Source organism: Glycine soja, chromosome 1 (genome assembly GCF_004193775.1).
Source record: "Glycine soja cultivar W05 chromosome 1, ASM419377v2, whole genome shotgun sequence".
Taxonomy (NCBI): Eukaryota; Viridiplantae; Streptophyta; class Magnoliopsida; order Fabales; family Fabaceae; genus Glycine; species Glycine soja.
Window position 1 is genome coordinate 15,563,582 of NC_041002.1, and position 19,915 is coordinate 15,583,496.

At 37.5% G+C, this 19,915-nt stretch overlaps 2 protein-coding genes across 3 annotated transcripts in view; both read left to right on the top strand.

Annotated features, from left to right (window-relative positions):
- The first annotated feature begins 4,588 nt into the window (after positions 1–4,588).
- LOC114412890 (probable helicase CHR10) overlaps positions 4,589–19,915 on the top strand; it is a 46,791-nt gene continuing 31,464 nt past the window's right edge. For both annotated transcript variants that reach the window (XM_028376993.1, XM_028377001.1), the window contains exons 1-5: positions 4,589–4,883; positions 5,989–5,996; positions 13,250–13,328; positions 13,439–13,599; positions 13,721–13,849. In XM_028376993.1, the coding sequence (XP_028232794.1) occupies positions 4,697–4,883; positions 5,989–5,996; positions 13,250–13,328; positions 13,439–13,599; positions 13,721–13,849 (564 nt within the window). In that variant the 5' untranslated portion in view covers positions 4,589–4,696. The remainder of the gene's footprint in view (positions 4,884–5,988; positions 5,997–13,249; positions 13,329–13,438; positions 13,600–13,720; positions 13,850–19,915) is intronic.
- On the top strand, positions 14,731–18,602 carry LOC114412904. The gene is made up of 2 exons (XM_028377012.1): positions 14,731–15,851; positions 16,178–18,602. The coding sequence occupies exons 1-2, from the start codon at positions 15,101–15,103 to the stop codon at positions 16,210–16,212; spliced, it is 786 nt and encodes a 261-aa protein (XP_028232813.1). The 5' UTR covers positions 14,731–15,100; the 3' UTR covers positions 16,213–18,602.

A 19,915-nucleotide genomic window follows, 5' to 3' on the forward strand; every position in this document is an offset into this window, starting at 1 on the left:
ATATCAAAATTCGTATATCTCCTATGTTATCAACCAATTTATTTTATATTATAACCATTAATTTATTCCATACTTTATTAGATATAAAATCTTCTAACTAACGTTAAAATTAATATATTAACATTAAAAAAGAATATTCATTAACTATTTTCATTTAGATAATTTTGATCATAGAATTAAGAACATTAATAGTATTGATAAATTTGATATTTATAATTCATCATACCAATAAAATATTTCAACTTAAAAATTGTTTAAAAACGCCAAATGTAGCATCCCAAATTTTCATTTGTGTGATAAACAGTGTTATTGCTTTGTTATGTGATTAGGTAACCTAAATGTTAATAATTGAATTTTGGTCTAGAAATAGAAACTAGAAGCTTGAAATAAAATTAGTAATTAATGTAAGTAAAGTTATAAATTAAGTGGGGACAATTAAGGTTGAATAATGGTGATTTAGATTCCATAGAATAAGAAAAAGGATAATTAAGTAATAAGAGTTTAAAGTGAAGGACATTTTTGTAAATGAATATATAATTAGTTTAAAAATAGAATAATTAAAATAAGTTACAGTTGTAACACCCTGAAAATTTATAGCTTAGACTGATATAGAAAATTTTGTGTTATGTCATCTATGCATGCATGAATTTAATTTCAGTAGTTATATATTTTTAATCATAGAATTTCATCCTCTGTGTGTGGGGGGGGGGGGGGGGAGTGTGCGTACGTGTGTGTATCCAAACTTCCAAGCCAAGCTTCATTTAGGAGGATGCAGAGGCTTAATACTCATCTGCCTTTTATGCTTGGGTCACGATTTCATGTTTAGTACTTTAGAGACCTGGTTTCAGATAGTAGTTGATAAGCTTGTTTTGTATCAAAAGACCAACTACTACAAAGGCAAGGAGCTACTGATTGAAGAAGATGAAGATGATGCACCAACCAGATATGTCAAAGCTCGTCTTGAAAAACTTTTTCAGACATGAACTTGAAGCTCTGAAGCAGAAGACTAAGCTTACAAGCATGGATTGGTCTACCATGAAGATGTTCTACAGACTCAAGGCTCATTGCTCTAGTTTGGAACCTGATGGGAAGCCTATACAGATGCAATTTATCATGAGATAAAGAGTTGTTATTAGACCTTGAACCATACCTGCTTTACTCAATAATTTTTTTCAACATGGTCTGCCCTTGGATATGGGAGTTCTCTTTTGTGTCTGATTGCACCTTCTCCTTTTTGGTGTTCTTGCTCTACTCCAGATTGACTTTCACTCATTGTGTGCAACTTATAATTGAAGAAATGGATTCTGATGTTGAAGCTGCAATTAATCCTGATGCCATGGTTGTTGAAGTATATGATCAAAGGAGTATGTTAGATTAGTATAGGCTAAACTATAAAAGACGAGGGAAGCACTTGCTCAAGCCCTTAAAGATCATGGTTATGCCGAGAAAGAAGCTAGGAGATGGTTTCTCATTGGGGATTACTTTTACAAAAAAAAAATCATTGGATGGGAACCTCCAAGAACTCATGCGCCTCCAGGCAATCCTGTATTCCCTGCTTCTATTGATCTCTCATCAAATTCAGATTCAAATTCTTCTGGTGATGAGTTTTTGAGGAAACTTGATGGAGAAGCTGTCAGGCAAAAGGAGGAGAAAAAGTAAAAGCTAAGTGCATCATATGAGGGGGAGCTAAAGTATGAAGAAAACACTCAAGGGGACCTTTATGCCTATATGTCTTCATTATTTTTGTCTTGATACATTTTATTTTGTATGCAAAACACATCTTCTTGATGTGAAAATTATTTATGAATAAAATGAGATGTTTTTCATATTTCTAATAAGATTTTATCTCAAAATCTTATGATGTATATATTTATCTGTCATATCTTTTACTATACATTTGATAATATTCATTGACTCTTACTGATATATCTTATAAGATTGCCTTCAACTTTTAAATTTGTATTTGTTTGCCATTATAAAAAAGGGGGAGATTGTTAAGTTAAAAAACAATTATGTCATAAGACGAATTAGGATCCTTAATTACTTTGATTAGATGCAAATAAATACAAAGGTTAAAAGTCACGTCTTATGCGATATCAAACCATGTCTCATACATTTGCATCTGTGTTATTAGACGATAGAAGAGACATGCCATGATCTAATACATCATGGAATTTAAGAACTCATTTATTGCTCTGTGTCTAATTCATTTCGTAGAGATATTCTCCTAGGATTTGTTGAATCCTATGAAGAATAAATGAAGTTCAAGATTTAGAAGTTGCCAAACATCATCAAAAGACATGCACTGCTAGTGATAGATCTGGTCTGACTTAAAGCAAGTAGTTTTATGCTAAAGTGATAAGCACGAAATCACACAAGAGTGATTTTCCAGCATGAAGGAGTACATACATTTAATGTAAGCATTAAATGCTCCAACGACCACAATCTTCAAATGCGAGCTCAAGTGAAGAAATCTATCCGTTTATAGACAACAAACACTTGAGAAATACCAAAAGCTTTGAAGACATGGACATGAATTTACGTGCTCTTATTTGATTTTTTTATTATAAAAAGCTTTGAATACCTTGGAAGAAAAGACTAAGTGTTGAGATTATATATCCATCTATTAGATGATTGGGAATTAGTCATTGCTCAACCTAGTGGTTGTATCAAGCTTGTTAGAGATAAGGAGAGCAATATGGATAACATGAAGACTAAAGCTTGAAGCTTGGGAAAAAGCTTGAAGATGTTTTGCCTTTTACATGCCTAACTCCCTCGATCTGATCTTTTTCTCTCATTCAAGTATTAATCAATTTTTCTAAAAGGCTCAAGATTTATCTTTGTGAAAGAAATGATATTAATGAAGGATGTTGTATAAGGGTGGATTAATTAAGTATTGATTGAGTTCTGTTCATAAAGTTTTGTGATACGATCCATACAAAAGAAGTCTTTTTGTAACTCTGGTTTTAAAAGTACGTTTTGTTTTGAAAACCTATTCACTCCCCTCTTGGTTTATTGAGTTCCATCATCTTTTTTCAAAGCTTGGGGTTTAGCTTGAGTTGTAGAGCCAAAAGTTACAATGACAAGTTAAAGGAACTTGGTAGTTTGCCAAGAACAGGACATAATCCCAGTCATAAAGATAAACCAATACAAATATATGTGTCTTATATGCCTAACCTAAGATTTAAATTTGATTTTGTTTTAGAAAACTCTGTTTGTTTTGCAAAATCTGTTTCTATTGTCTGAAAGTGTTTCTATAAAAATTTGTTATCTATCTTGCAAAGTTTTTCTTCATACGATAGCCTTGTTTTGGTAGAAAAAGACTTATAATTTTCTAAAATCACAGTTCAAACTTATTATAGAAAATGTACACTACAAATCACATACTATAAACATTTTAAATTTAAAATGAGAAATGTTAGCAAAACACTCTCTAGCTAACACATTCTTTATGATTGATTGAAATTGATTGAAAATCACAATTTTTTGTAGGTCCCACTTGTAGATCTGAAAACAAACCAAACCACAAAAATGCGATTTTTTAAAATTTTGGATTTTACAATTTTAGTTTAAGTGCTTTTTAGATTTTTTTGGATCGATTTGACAGTGTTCAAACAACAATTTGATTTGATTTTAAACACCTTTACCAAAATGTTAGTAAGTAGTTAATTTCTTAGACTAAAATGACAAGTTATGTTCAAAGACTAAAATAAAAAAACATCAATTTTTAAAATTGACAAATTAGACCATCGACAATATGCTGACAAATTAGAATAAGCAACACATGTGACTTTTTTTTTTATGATAATGGGGTCTAGAGATGCCACATAGGCAAAAATGTTTGAATTAACGGAGAAGATGCAACAATATGATAAATTTGTTGTACTTTTTGCATATTTAAAAACTAAATTTTAATTTTCCATCATTTAGAGATCAATCTGTCACTACGATGTACTTTCAGGGATTAAAATAGAGTAAATTACACATACCTCTCCTAAGGTTTAAGATAATTATTACACATGCCTCCCCTCCTTTTAAAAAACCTACACATGTTTTCCCTAAGATTTAGAAAATTACAAATGCTTCCCTTAAGGTTTAAGGAAATTACATACATCTTCCTATTTTTTTAAAACCTACACAAACCCTCTAAAAGTCATGTCCATTGACAATTTTTATTAAAAAAAGGCTAAAAAAATGATGTAAAAACTACAACAACAACATACATATAGATTCATATGTATCGGAACCTAACTTTGAGCAAAAAATAACAAATTTAAATTTTGCGAGTACAAAAAATAGATAATTTTTTTGTAGGGACATATTTTAAATATTTTTATATTTATGAGACTAAAAATATATTTTAGCCTTTTTTAATTAAAATTATCGAGACATATGATTTATTATTGTCAAATATCTAGACAATATTTAAAAGATTTGTGTAGGTTTAATGTGGGACATGCTAGACATAGTCAATTTCTTTACATCTCTATCATGACATATCTAATTTACTCAAAAAAAATAGTAAAAGTAAAAAGAAGTAAATTACGTGCTTGTCCACGTGTAAAAACAGTTCTTTCTAGGAACTCATTTCATTCCCTCGCAACTTCCTTGATTACTTCGTTCAAAAAGCTTCCCCAACCACACCGAGTCACCGACTCGAAGCCACTCACTCGGACTCGCTCTCACCATCGACGCCATGAATCTTAGCTATGAGCAGAGGCTCCAGGTTGTCGCCAGACTCATTCTCGACGAAGACTCACGCCCCGGAGACGCGCCGCTTTACCAGGAGGAGCTTGGGCTGAGGGTGACCCTCAAGCCGCACCAGGTGGAAGGGGTTTCGTGGCTCATACGGAGGTACAAACTCGGTGTCAACGTCGTCCTCGGTGAGACTATAACCCTTTTGATTGTGTTTGGTTGCTCTGAATGTCTCAGAATTTGAAAGAACTATGGTGGTGCCGGTTCTTTTTTTTTTTTTTTCTTTGGGGCGGAAACCGAAATTCGTTATCCTTGGTGAAATTATTGGTTTTCAGTTCTCTTTGTTTAGCTGCGTGGAAAGTCTGAGTGTTTTTAAGAAAATTTGGGATTTGGGGTAGTTATTTTGGTCCGGCCTGATGTGTGTGTATATAATAATTATAAAAAATTATGAAAAATAAGTGAGAAACATAATCTTGCAAAACTGTATAAATTACTATAAAATATACTTTGGGACGAATTTTATGTGCTCCCATTACTCTCTTTGTGGGAACTAGATGAATTTCACTTGATAATAGAGAGACTGTTGAAAAAAGTGTTTTGCTTGCTAACATTTCTCCTGTAGTTTGTAATCACCCATGTCATCATTTTAGGTCTCCTTTTATAAACACATCAAATTTGTCCTTCAATGTCAATTTATGCCATCAAATTAAAACTATTGACATTATCCTTGAAGGACCAAACTTGATATTTCTTATGAATGCAGGACCCAGGGTAATGTGGATTGTGGCATATTATTTGAATTGTGGTTATGGGCTTTCTTTTATTCAATTAATTTAAGAGTTTGAGTGATATCCATATGGTGTTCTCAGTGTTTGGTGAGGAGGAACTTTTTATTGTGCAATGCCATATTCTGATGCTTGAATACAATAAGGCAATGTTGCTGTTTAGTTGTTTCGCATTTCTTTGTAACAATGGGAGTGGCCTAGGGCATGAGGTTTTGACTTGGTGGGGTTTAGGGAGGGTGTATATACGCTGCCTTACCCTTGTAAGGTAGAGGCTGGTTCCAGGATTTGATACCCATTACCAAGCCACAAGTCACTAATTGCATCAAGGCTCACCCTTCATTGTTTTAATTCTTTGTAACAATGAAAACATAATATCCAGTGTGGACTGATAATATGTTTTTGTTTTCATAATTCTTTCTTGAAGATTTTAGTCTAGGTGGGTTCGATAGTATTTGTGAAGCAACAATTTTTTATTAGGTTATGATTATAATATTTCTATTATTTGCAGGTGATGAGGTACACTCTTCAATTCTGTGACAGAGCTTATGTAAATTGAAAGGGAAAATTTTGTTATCTTATTGGTGTTGTGATATGATTTGGTTTCCTGATTTACATTGTTGAGATATAATTTACTTTCCTGATTTACATTGTTGAGATATGATTTACTTTCCAGATTTACATTCTTGCTCAGTTACTTGCTCAGTTGTTGTTTTTATGTAATTGATTTTGATTGTATAATTCTCATTATTATAAAATAAAGAGCTGAGGAATTACTTTTCTCAAGCATTCAGTCAACATCTTCTTGGTAATCAAGTTCATATTAGAGCCTGGTTCCGATCCAAGCACGTCACTGCCACGTGGGTTGTCCCGATGACCACTTCTAATCTAGGTGAACTGCCGGCACTTGGGACAGATAGTGCCGATCTGTTCAGATTTGGCACCGATGGCTCCATTCGGTCATCCATGCACCTCCACACACTCATTTTTTGACGCTCCATTGTTGGCGCGTGAAGCCCATGCGCCACCCTTTTAGACGCGGTTTCCTCCGTACTGCTTGTCGGGCTTCCTTCTTTTTGTTTCAGGGGTGGTTTGACACTTTTACTATCCCCATGAGTGTTGTTTGACCTGTTTGGCTTCTCTGCCACTATTCACTCGTGTCTTGGTACTGTTCATAATTCTGATGACTGATCCCTAGTCCAAAAATCCGGTCTCCTTTGTCTTTTCTGGTTCTCCCTCTATTACGTTAGCAAAACTCAACAAGAATTATATGCAGTGGCAAGCGGCTATGGGGCTATCAGATTACTTGATAAAGACACCCGATGCAATTCCTGATGTAGATTGTGGCCTATGGAAGAAGGTAGATGCGCAGTTAGTTGTTCTCCTATGACAGTCTATCGATCCTACACTCATGGCCTACTTTTACAACTACAAGACTTGTTATGGCATATGGATGAAAGCCTGAGACTTGTACTCAAACAATGTCCAACACCACTATGATGTCATTCATAATTTGTCTACACTGAACATGAACAATGATCTTCCTTCTTACTGTTGTAGAGCTTAGTCTACTATTGATGAGTTGAAGACACTTATAATTTCCGATGACCCAAAGAAGATGATCAACAATTTGGACAATGTGCGTATGGTGTATGAACTCCATGGCCTCCACAAAGAGTTTGAGTCTGTTTGCAATCAGATCTTGACAAATCCCAGTGTTCCCATCTTAGAGGAACTCATGGGATGACTTCTTTGGATTCCTTTCCAAGAAACCGTATCAGTATTGGTTCTTCCACAGGTGGAGAATCTTCAGCTTTTGCTGCAGAATGTGACCGAGGTTGAGGCAGTTATACTAGTAGAGGAAGTGGTCATAGTGGCAAAGGTGGATGCCCATAGTGTTCATACTGCAAACTTATGGGACACACCAAAGATACATGTTATCATTTGATTGGATTCCTTGATTAGTCTGCAGCCATTGCTTATTCTTAGTCCCTAGAGTCTGAATAACTAGTAGGCATGGCAACGGGGCTGGTCGGGGTTGGGTTTTTCTTACCCCACCCCCACCCCCGAAACCCAACGGGGGTGTAGATTTACCCCATTCCCGCTCCCGATGGGATCAGGTTTTCCCCTCCCCGCCCCACCCCGACATGCTTATAAAATTTTATAAATTTTTTTTTTTTTTCGTAGAATGAAAAATATAATTTTAAATAGCAATTATAACATATTTTTAGATTGTACATGACAACATAAAATCCAATCCAACACTAACATAAAATTCAATTCAATAGTTTCATGTTTTAGTGTGTTATATATATGTAATGATATTTTTGTAAATTAATTATTAGCGGATCGGGTTTAGGGGCGGGTATTAATAATCCCATCTACAACCCCAAACCCGACTTTGGCTATCAGGGAAAACTTGACCCCGACCCTGGTCAACTCGGGTTTTCCCCGTTAAAAGCGGGGCAGGTCCGGGGTGGGCCCCTTGGGTTTGGGTCCCATTGTCATGCCTAATAACTAGAGACCAAGATCCAACAAAATATTTTGTCAAATGTTGAATATAAAGACTACCTCCAATACAAGGCAACCTGACAAGCTTGTGCTGCAATTGCTCATTTTGGTAATTCTACAGCTTGCCTCTCACTCACCTTTTGTTAGATCTTGGATATTGGACTCTGTTGCTTCTGATCACATAGCTAGTAATCCTTCACTTGTCTTCAATTTGTAAGAAACCAAATCCTTTCACCACATAACCCTAACCGATGGATCTAAAACCCCTATTATTGCTATAGGACAGGCCACCCCCACCCTCTCCTTATCCTTAAACATTGTTCTTTTTGCGCCTAAGTCTCCCTTTAACCGTGTTTGTGTTAGCCAACTCACCTGAACTCTTAATTGCTCTATTACTTTTCTTTCTGATTCTATTTGTAGGACCGGAGTATGGGACAAATGATTGGCACATGATATGAGTCACTTGGTCTCTACTACTTCCACTCACCAACAGTTGTTGCGTGCACCACTACTGAGTATCCCAATCTTCTCTGCTGTCATTTAGGTCATCCTAGTCTGAATAAATTGAAGGCGATGGTTCCCAGTTTCAGTCCTTGGAGTGTGAATCTTGTCAGCTTGGCAAACACATTCGGGCTACATTCCCTAGCAGCATTCCTCACCACACAAATTTTCCTTTTGCTCTTGTCCATTTAGATGTTTGGGGCCCTAGTCATGTCCCATCTATGTTAGGTTTTAGGTATTATGTCACTTTTATTGATGATTTTTCTAGGAATACTTGGATCTTCTTATTGAAAGAACGATTAGAGTTGTTTTCCGTATTTCAAAAGTTTTGTCTTCAAATTCATACTTAATTTGGCAATAAAATTCATAATTTACATAGTGACAATGCAAAAGAGTATTTTTTTAATCTTTTCACAATTTTATGGTAACTCATGGTATGATTCACTAGTCCTCTTGTCCACATACACTGCAACAAAATGGAGTTGCTAAACACAAGCATTGACATATTATTGACACTGTACGTACCCTCTTAATTCGCTTAAATGCACCTTTAAAATTTTGGGGGGATGCAGTTCTCACGGTTGGGTATCTTATTTAATAGAAAGCCCTTTTCTTTTGTCAGTAATAGAGTTCCTCACTCTATTTTATTTCCTGACGAGTCTTTGTTTCATATTCCTCCTCATGTTTTTGGCTTTACTTGCTTTTGTGCATCCAGGTCTTGATAAGTTGAAAGCTCGTGCTTCGTGCTTTCAAGTGCATCTTTCTTGGTTATTCATGCACCTCAAAGGGTTATCGGTGCTACCCTCCTGCCAACCACCAGTTTTACATGTTTGCTGATGTCACCTTCTTCGAAGATAGACCTTTTCAACTCACCCATCTCCTCTGAGTCTGTCTCTTAGGTATTACCTATTCCTTCTGTCATGCCTCACCAAACAGTTTTTTCCCCTCCCTCAACACCTCCCTTTCTTGTTTATCACCGTCACCCTCGACCCCGCATCCCTTATTGAAGAAAGCGGTGCATCATCTCTTGTTCCAATCATTCATCCTGTTGCGGTTGACTTTGATTTACCCATTGCCATCCACAAAGGTTACTGTACTACTCGCAATCCCCATCCCATTTATAATTTCTCAAGTTATCATCGTCTTTCACCTTCCTACTATGCCTTTGTGTCTGCCCTTTCCTCTGTTTCTATACCTAAAATTGTCCAGGAAGCACTTTCACATCCAGGATGGCGACAAGCGATGATTGATGTGATGCAAGCTTTAGAAACTAATCAGACGTGGGCTTTTGTCCCTCCACCTCTAGGGAAATCTCTTGCTGGTTGCTGTTGGGTCTTTACCATTAAAGTTGGACCCCATGGACAAATCGATTGGTTAAAGGCTTGACTTGTTGCCGAGGACTTCACTCAGATCTATGGAATTGACTACAGTGACACCTTCGGCTGGCAAGATGGCCTCTGTTCGCCTCTTACAGTCCATGGAAGCTATGCGCTAGTGGCCTCTTTATCAGTTGGATATCACGAATATATTCCTACATGATGATTTAGCTGAGGAAGTCTATATGGAGCAACCTCCTGGGTTTGTTGTTTAGGGGGAGTCTAGTGGATTTGTTTGTATATGGAGTATACATTACTTGAAGTATATTTTTACTTCCTACTGTACTCAGTAGTTAGTCCATAGTTAGTCAGTATTGTTAGTTTATTGTTGTTAGTTATTGGTTAGTAGTTAGTTAATGTAGTTTGGATAGTTGTGTGACAGCTGTCACTAACTAAGAAGTTTCACAACTGTAACTGCCATATAGTCCAAACTGTATTACGTTATCTGATGGGTTGAATAATGTCTCTTCTCCTTCAATCTCAATCTCTTCTCTATCAAATTCTCTCCTACCTCTTTATGGCATTCAGAGCTTTGGTCGATACAAAACCTTTTTTCATGGCTTCCGCAACTCCAATTTCTCCTCCTTCCCTCTGCCTCTACTATGTCGACAAATGTGTTGACAGCGAGTGCTTTGAAAACCTTCGCGCACTCGATTTCTCAGAAACTACACAACAAAAATTATCTTCTCTGGATTCAACAAGTTGAACTTGTGATCAAGGGTCATCACCTTCAATTTTTTCTCGTTAATCCAATAATTCCACAGAAATATGCTTCTGTCGAAGATACTGATGCGTATAGTGCTTGGGAGGAACAGGACCAATTTCTTCTTGCTTGGCTTCAGTCCACCATCTACATGCAACAGCCTCCTGGCTTTTCCTCCCAAGATAAATCTCTTGTTTGCAAACTGGATAAGGCACTCTATGGGCTTAAACAAGCCCCCAGGCAATGGTTTGAAAGGCTTCAAAGCACCTTACTGCATTATGGTTTTCACACCAGCAAATGTGACCCCTCTCTCTTTATCCTCAAAAAGGACAGAAATGTGGTGTATCTTTTAGTGTACGTTGATGATATCAACATCATTGGAAGCTCCAATTATCTCATCAAGTCTCTGGTCAGTCATCTGAATTCCACCTTTGCTCTAAAACAACTTGGTCAACTAGATTACTTTCTTGGCATAGAAGTTCATCATACACCTACTGGTTCTGTGTTACTCACTCAAAGCAAATATATTCATGATCTACTGCACAAAACTGACATGGCTGAAGCAAAACCCATTTCTTCTCCTATGGTGACTAACTTGAAGCTCTCTAAAACTGGTAATGATCTTCCTCCCAGATCCACTATGTACAGGTCAGTGGTGGGGGCCCTTCAATATGCCACTATCACCAGACCTGAGATTAGCTTTTCTGTGAACAAAGTCTGTCAGTTCATGTCCAAACCCTTGGAGTCCCACTGGACTGCAGTAAAGCAAATCCTCAAATATCTGAAAGGTACTCTGCACGTTGGACATAGATTTGTACCAGCCTCTCTTCATCAGCCTCTCAGTCTGCATGCTTTCTGTGATGCTGACTGGGCAGCTGATCTTGATGGCCAAAGATCCACCTCAGGTGCAGCCATCTTCTTAGGTCCAAATCTGATCTCTTGGTGGTCATGGAAACAACAGGTGGTAGCTAATTCACTAACCTGCGCATTTATCTTGTGGTGTATGTAGATGATATTGTTATTACAGGAGATGACCACAGGGGTGTCCGGGATCTTAAAAATCATTTGTCTCAGCACTTTCAGACTAAGGATTTGGGTCAGCTAAAATACTTGCTGGGGATTGAAGTAACTCAATCAAAGACCAGTGTTGCCATTTCCCAAAGGAAATATGCTCGTGACATCCTGGAAGACATTGGGATGGTAAATTGTGTAAGCCTGTTGACACTCCCATGGATCCAAATACCAAACTTATACCAGATCAGGGGGAGCCCTTCTCTGATCCAGGAAGATATCGAAGATTGGTTGGGAAGCTGATTTATCTCACCATGATTAGACCTGACAACCTTTGCAGTCAATGTTGTAAGTAAATTCCTCAATTCTCCCTGCAAAAGTCATTGGGATGCTGTCATACGAATCTTGAGGTATATAAAAGGGTCTCCCGGAAAATGGATAGTTTATGAGAACAGAGGCCACCTTGATATAGTTGCATATACTGATGCGGATTGGGCTGGTTCACCGAGTGGTCGCAGGTCAACCTCGGGATATTGTGTCCTAATTGGTGGTAATCTCATTTCTTGGAAGAGCAAGAAGCAGAATAATGTGGCAAGGTTTTGTGCGGAGGCTGAATATTGAGCTATGTCAGTTACTATGTGTGAGCTGATTTGGTTGAATCAACTCCTTAGTGAGCTCAAATTTTGCAAAATTGGGTCCATGAAACTTGTTTGTGAATCCCAAATAGCCTTACATATAGCATCTAATCCTGTCTTCTATGAACAGACTAAACATATTGAAATTGATTGTCACTTTATGAGAGAGAAGATAATTTTTGGAGAAGTCACCACCTCTTTTGTCAACCCTAGTGGTCAGCTAGCAGATATTTTTACCATGTCACTTTTAGAGGGCAGAGGATATCCTACATTTGTTCCAAGCTGGATGCATATGATCTATAAGCTCCAGCTTGAGGGAGAGTGTTGCAATATGATTTAGTTTCTCGATTTACATTGTTATGATTTAGTTTCCTGATTTACATTGTTGAGATATATTTTACTTTCCAGATTTACATTGTTGCTTAGTTACTGTTTTTATTGAATTGATTCTGATTGTATAATTCTGATTATTATAAATAAAGAGCTGAGGAATCACTCTCCTCAAGCATTCAGTCAATATCTTCTTGGTACTCAAGTTGGTATTACAGTCATGAAATTCACCTTTTTAAATTGGTTATTTGACATTTTCGTTCCCTGTAATATTGTCCTATTGTTATGTGAAATTAGCATATTGCACCCAGCAGAAGGGCTGTTTCATGTTTATTAGATATCATATGCTTCTCGAAATAGCTGTTTACTTGCTTATAAAGTTTCAGTATTCTTTTATGAACTAATTGAGGGTGAATTTACTCATGTCACGTAAAAATCTGTATTTATGAACTAATTGAGGGTGAATTTACTCATGTCACGTAAATAATTGTCTCTCATTTTTTCATATACAAAGAGCTGCATTATCTTAAAAATGGTTAACTGCTAAGCAGTGTACATGCTTCTGAATATTCCCCAAGTTTTGATTTTCGCTAATTCAGCAGATATAGAGCTGGATACAAGGTTCACAATATTGTCATTGGAATGCAAAATCAAATGTGATTCTAGATTTGTTTATTTTGATGTGTTCATTATTGATATGGACAGATGGGACTGGGCAAGACTTTGCAAGCTATCTCCTTTTTAAGCTATTTAAAAGTATGCCGGTTGTCACTTGGGCCATTTTGTGAGTGAAGGAATCTTTGCTTGATTTGATTTGATAAATTTTAATTTTTTCTTGTAATGTGTATTCTGATAAATACTTGTCTCTTTCATGCTTTTATTTTATTTTTTCAGTGGTTATATGTCCTCTAAGTGTGACAGATGGTTGGGTGTCAGAGATAGTCAAATTTACCCCTAAACTCAAAGTCTTCAAATATGTTGGTGATAAAGAATGCAGGCGCAATCTACGCATGAAAATACATGAATATGTAACAGGGCAGTCATCAACACTGAATGTGAGTGCATTATACTTTCATACACTCATTGAATCTGGATGGCTTTTAATAAAATACCATGTTTCTGTTGTCATACGAATGTCTGTCTACTAATTTTAGTTGTGGTGGAACTTTTTGGCAGGTCTTGTTGCCTTTTGATGTGCTGTTAACCTCATATGACATTGCACTGATGGATCAGGATTTTCTTTCTCAAATATCATGGCAGTATGCAATTATTGATGAAGCTCAGAGACTTAAAAACCCATCAAGTGTACGTTGAATATTTAATGCCCCATGTATTGTAGTTTTCAATTAAGAATGCTTCTGTATATTAAACTTGTCTAATTACTTTCTTTTCAGTGAAGCAGTAGTTGGTACGTATTGTAAGAAACTATAGGGATTAAGGTAGGGAAAGAGGAAAGAGAAAATAGAGGCTGAAAGTGAATAATGTGAAACTAATATTGATTCAATGTGATGATCAGATACAAAATGTAAAATACTTATGCCTATTTAAGTATTTATACTAATAATCGACTCCAAATCCTAATTAAGTAAGGAAACAAATTGTGAAATATAAGGAATATAAAAGCCAGTTCAAAGGGATAATCAAAGATAATGGTAATGGTATTATGAGATAATTTTCAATTTTCATGTATTCTAACACCCCCCTTAAAGCTCACTATTTAAGATTGTCACAAATGAACCCTTTAGAAAATATAATGTGTTCTCCACAAAACATGGTTGCAAAGGAAACCTAAGGATGCTAGAGACATCAAAGAGATTAGAGATGAGCATTGCTAGATGACAACTTAGCAAGATGGCTGGAGTGATCACCAGTCACCAACCTGAAGAGCTGGTTAAAACTTCTCCAAGTTCATCAAGAACAACTTCTTGAAGCTTCTTGACACAAGAAAATTTAGGAACATGTTGACAGCTGTATGTCTATATTAAGAATTAATTAGACAGCTGGATGTTTATTTTTGGAATTAATTTTCTAGAAGATTGAATAATTAGGATCAAGATCAGATTATTTTGATTTGATCTGATTTGATTATTATTTTGGGTCAGAATCAAATCTCTCTGATTTGATCTGATCCCTTTTTATTTACTTTCCTTTTTACATTTATTATGTAATTGGCAGTCTTGCCTATATATGTAAATCTTTTATTCCTGAATAATATACAAGAATTATTCTTCCTCTCCTATTGTTTTTCTCCCCAGTAGTCCCTAAAATTACATGGTATTAGAGCTTCGACTCTGATCTTGTGGTATCCCGCCATGAAACTGTATCATCCCCTATCATATCTGATTCTCTGTCCATGGGTACCAATTTACAGCTTGTGATTCAAAAGCTGAATAGTAAAATTATGTTGAATGGGCTCAATCCGTGAAACTGGCCCTTGATGGCAAGGGAAAGTTGGGCTACCTGACAGGAGACGCTTCTCAACCAGGAGTGACCGACCCCTCTCTCCCAAGATGGAAGTCAGAAAATTCACTAATCATCGCATGACTGATCAACTCAATGGACTCTTCCATTGGGAAGCCATACTTATTCCTCCCAACTGCGAAAGATGTGTGGGAGGCCGTCCGCGATTGCTATTCTGATCTAGAAAACTCTTCTCAGATTTATGAACTGAAGACTCAGCTGTGGCAATCCAAACAAGGAGACAAGGATGCGACAACCTTTTACAATCTCATGGTTACTCTTTGGCAGGAGTTGGACCAATGCTATGAGGATGATTGGGAAAATCCTAATGATGCAACCAGGTTCAAGAAGAGAGAAGAGAATGATAGAGTTTACGTGTTTTTAGCAAGCTTAAATCAAGAACTGGATGAGGTGTGTGATAGAATTTTGGGCAGAAAACCACTGGCGTCAATGCGAGAAGTGTTCTCTGAAGTTAGGAGGGAGGAATCCAGGAGGAAAATCATGCTGCGAAACTCTGATGGTATAAGGATGCAAGAAGCTGAAAGTTCAGCCCTGATTGCAAAGGGACACGAACCAGAAGGAGAAAAAAAGAAGCGACCTTGGTGTGATCATTGTAGAAGACCATGGCACACTAAGGAAACCTGCTGGAAACTCCATGGAAAACCACCCAACTCAAAAAAGAAACCAACTGGAGAGGGTCGGGCTTTCCAAACCTCAAATGCTGAAAATGTGGAGCAGAAAGGCAACTCCGAGTCATCTCCATTCACTAAGGAACAACTAGAGCACCTGTATAAACTCTTTACCACAAAAATGTCAGTGACTCCATCCTCTTCTTTGGCTCAAAAAGGTATCTCTTTCTCTGCTGCTCTCCTTAGTTCCAAACCTGATTCCAAAGCTCCATGGATCATCGATTCTGGAGCCTCTGACCATATGACAAATTGTTCAAAATTGTTTTCCACATATAGTCCTTGTGCAGGTCACAAAAAGGTCAAAATAGCTGATGGTACCTTTTCTACTATAGCCGGTGTTGGTTCTATTCCTGTATCTAAAACTTTAACCCTTCACAATGTCCTTCATGTTCCAAATTTATCATGTAATTTGTTGTCTATAAGTAAATTAACACATGACTTAAATTGTTTGGCTATTTTTGATTCCTCTACATGTAAATTTTAGGAGTTGAGTTCGGGGAGGATGATTGGCAGTTCTAAAGAGGTTGATGGCCTCTATCCCTTTGAAGATGAGTCTGGTCCTAAGGAGAAACTCCAGAAAAATTGTCTCAATTCAATTCTGATTCATGAAGATGAAGAAATAATGCTATGGCATTATCGGCTAGGTCACCCCAATTTTTTGTATTTGAAGCATTTATTTCCTGACCTCTTTAAAAATAAAAATCCAAATTTGTTTTCTTGTGAAATTTGTCAATTTGCAAAACATCATCGTTCCTCTTTTTTTTTTGCACAGCAAAAATCAAATATTATATATGAACTTCAGTACTAGGTGTACTGAAAATATAGATATGAATACAAGGCATAAAAAGCCTAAACCCCACGAGGGAGAATCGATAGATAGGACGAAATACAAAGCCAACCCAACCCCTTTAGGAAAAAGCCTCCTTCAGATTAGTTGACCAGAAATTAAAGTGCAATTGGAAACCCTTCTCCACACACTTAAGCCAGGACCAGGTGTGGAATAAAGCCTCATCCATGACCTTTTCTGGATTGAAAGGCTGATTATTGAAAATCATGCCGTTTCTGTGGTGCCAAATGGACAATGACAGAGCTATCCAGAGAAATTCCCATCTCTTGACTGTGCTGCTTGGTCTATTCCATTGAGAGAATTGCAGAAAATGATTGTTTGGGTCAGTGGAGAGAGGACCCACTCTATTAACCCATCTCATAGGCTCCCACCAGAGACTCCTAGTCTTGGAACAGTTGAAAAAAAGATGATTGGCAAATTCTTCTTCAAGGTCACATAAAGGACAGCTATAAGAATGCAGAGTCACTTGCCTCCTTCTGAGATTATCCCTAGTAGGGAGCCTGTTCTTGAATAATCTCCATGAAAAAGCACTAGCTCTTGGGGGAATTTTCAGGCTCCACATGATCTTAAGAACCCTGTCCTCATTAGCATTATCATGAGCCTCCTGCAGCATTTTATAAGCAGACTTTGTGGAATATAGGTCATTAGGATCAGGCTTCCAGCAAAGGAAATCCCTGCTGGAATGATTGATGTTGCCTGACTCAATGTCAGCTAGGAAGTCAGCTACCATGTCAATTTCATAGTCAAAAAAGTTCCTTCTCCATGTTAGCTTCCATTCCCATCTCTCTTCCACAAAATTCCCCATAGAATTGATTGAAGAGGTCTGCTGATTGCTTATTAAAAAAAGAGTAGGATATTTTGTTTGAAGATTATAATTATCCCCCAGCCATTTGTCCTTCCAGAAGCTAATTTTGGTGCCACAACCCACTCTCCACTTGAGGTTATCAACAAAACAGTTGTTGTGCTGCTGCTGGAAAATAGCCTTTAAGTCTTGCCACCATTGAGAGTGGAATTTACTCTTACCGCCAGAGATCATCTCTTTCCACCCACCATATTTGGAGATTAGAATTCTAGCCCAGGGCTGGTTCTGGTTATTGGCCAGCTCCCACCCCCATTTGCCAAGTAAAGCCTCATTAAAGATGGATAAATCTTTGATCCCAAGGTCCCCTTTGTTCTTGGGGAGGCAAACTGAACCCCATTTTACCCAAGGTATCTTGCTGGCCTCTTGCTGACCTCCCCACAGAAATTTTCTCTGGATGGAGACAATCTTGTGCACCACTTTTTTGGGAATCTTGAAAAAAGAAAGAAGATAGATAGGTAAGGCAGCTAAAACTGAGTTAATGAGAGTGATTCTGCCCCCCATAGATAGGCTTCTTTGCTTCCACTTTGCAAGTTTATCTTCAAACTTCCTTATAATAGGCTGCCACACACTCCAGCTCTTCGAGGACACCCCTAGAGGAATTCCGAGATAAGAAAAAGGAAAATCCATGTGACTGCAGTTAAGGAATTGAGCTGCAGCCCTGCACCAACTTCCAGATTTGCCCAGACAGCCAAGATGGCTTTTAGAATAATTAATCTTGAGGCCAGAAACGTTTTCAAAGCATCTCAGAATGCATTTTAAAGATCTAACATTTTGCTGAGTGGGATCTCCAAAAAACAGGGTATCATCAGCATATTGGAGGATGTTCACTTCTTCTTTTAAAATTCCAACTCTATAGCTGCTGAATAGATTCTTGGACACAGCTGATCTCATCAAACCTGTGAGGCCTTCCGCTACAATATTGAAGAGAAGGGGTGCAAGGGGATCACCTTGCCTTAGACCTCTCTTAGGAGCAAATTCCTTAGAAGGACTTCCATTAATTAAAATGGATATGGTTGCTGTAGACAGACAACCATTAATCCATTTCCTCCACCTATCACAAAAGCCCATCCTCATGAGCATGTAGTCGAGAAATCCCCATGAAACCGAGTCATACGCCTTTTCAAAATCCGCTTTGAAAACCAAGCAAGGTTTATTTCTAGCCTTAGTGATGCAAGCTCCATTGGAGCTTGTAGGCCTAGGATCTTCTTCATCAATGGATTCCTTTGCTTCTTGGAAGATGAATGACAGCGGAATGGAGAAAGGGAGAGAGAGAGGAGACGCCACTTCAAGGAGAAGATGAGTCTAGAAGAAGCTTACCACCATAGGAGGCCATGGATAAGAGCTTGGAGGAAGAAGGAGATGAATGAAGGGAGAGGGAGAAAAGAGCACGAAATTTTGTGCTCTAAATGAGCTTTGAAATCTGAAGTTTAATATTCAAATGATCAAAGTTGAAAAAAATGCACACACATGACCTCTATTTATAGCCTAAGTGTCACACAAAATAGGAGGGAAATTCAAATTTCACTTGAATTTGAAATTGAATTTGTGGAGCCAAACTTTGGAGCCAAAATTTCACTAATTATGATTAGTGAATTTTAGTTATGGTTCAGCCCACTAATCCAAGATCAATTCCAAGATTCTTCACTAAGTGTGCTTAGGTGTCATGAGGCATGAAAAACGTGAAGGACATGCACAAAGTGTGACTATATGATGTGGCAATGGGGTGTAGTAAGCAAATGCTCACCTCCCCTCTAAAATTTAATTGGATTGGGCTTCTACCAATTCAATTAAATTTATTTCCAACCACACACATCAAATATCCACTTAGTGCATGTGAAATTACAAAACTACCCCTAATACAAAAACTAGTCTAGGTGCCCTAAAATACAAGGGCTGAAAAATCCTATATTTCTAGGGTACCCTACCTACATTATGGAGCCCAAAATACAAGACCCAAAATTAATGAAACCTTATTCTAATATGTACAAAAATAAGTGGGCTCGTACTTAGCCCATGGGCCCGTAATCTACCCTAAGGCTCATAAGAACCCTAGGGCCTTCTCTTGCATCTTTGGCCCATTCTACTTGGAGTCTTCTATCCAATGCCCTTGCGGGGTAGGATTGCATCACTTAGCCTCAGCTATAACCTCATTAGCAATCAAGACACCATGCAGAATGTGTCTTCCTCTCATGAAAGCTGTCTGTCTATCATCTATAAGGTGAGGTAGAACAAGGGCCAGCCTCTTGGCCAGAACTTTAGCCACGATTTTATAGACGCACCCTATGAGGGAGATGGGTCTATAATCATTAAAAGATTGAGGATCATTAATCTTTGGGATGAGGGCTATGAATGAAGCATTAGTTCCTTTGGGGAAGGAACCATTGATGTAGAATTCATCCATAAACCTGATGAAGTCAGGTTTCAGGATCTCCCAAAAATGTTTAATGAAGTTGAAATTTAGCCCATCTGGACCAGGGCTTTTGTCCCCCCCACAGTCCCAAACTGCTGATTTG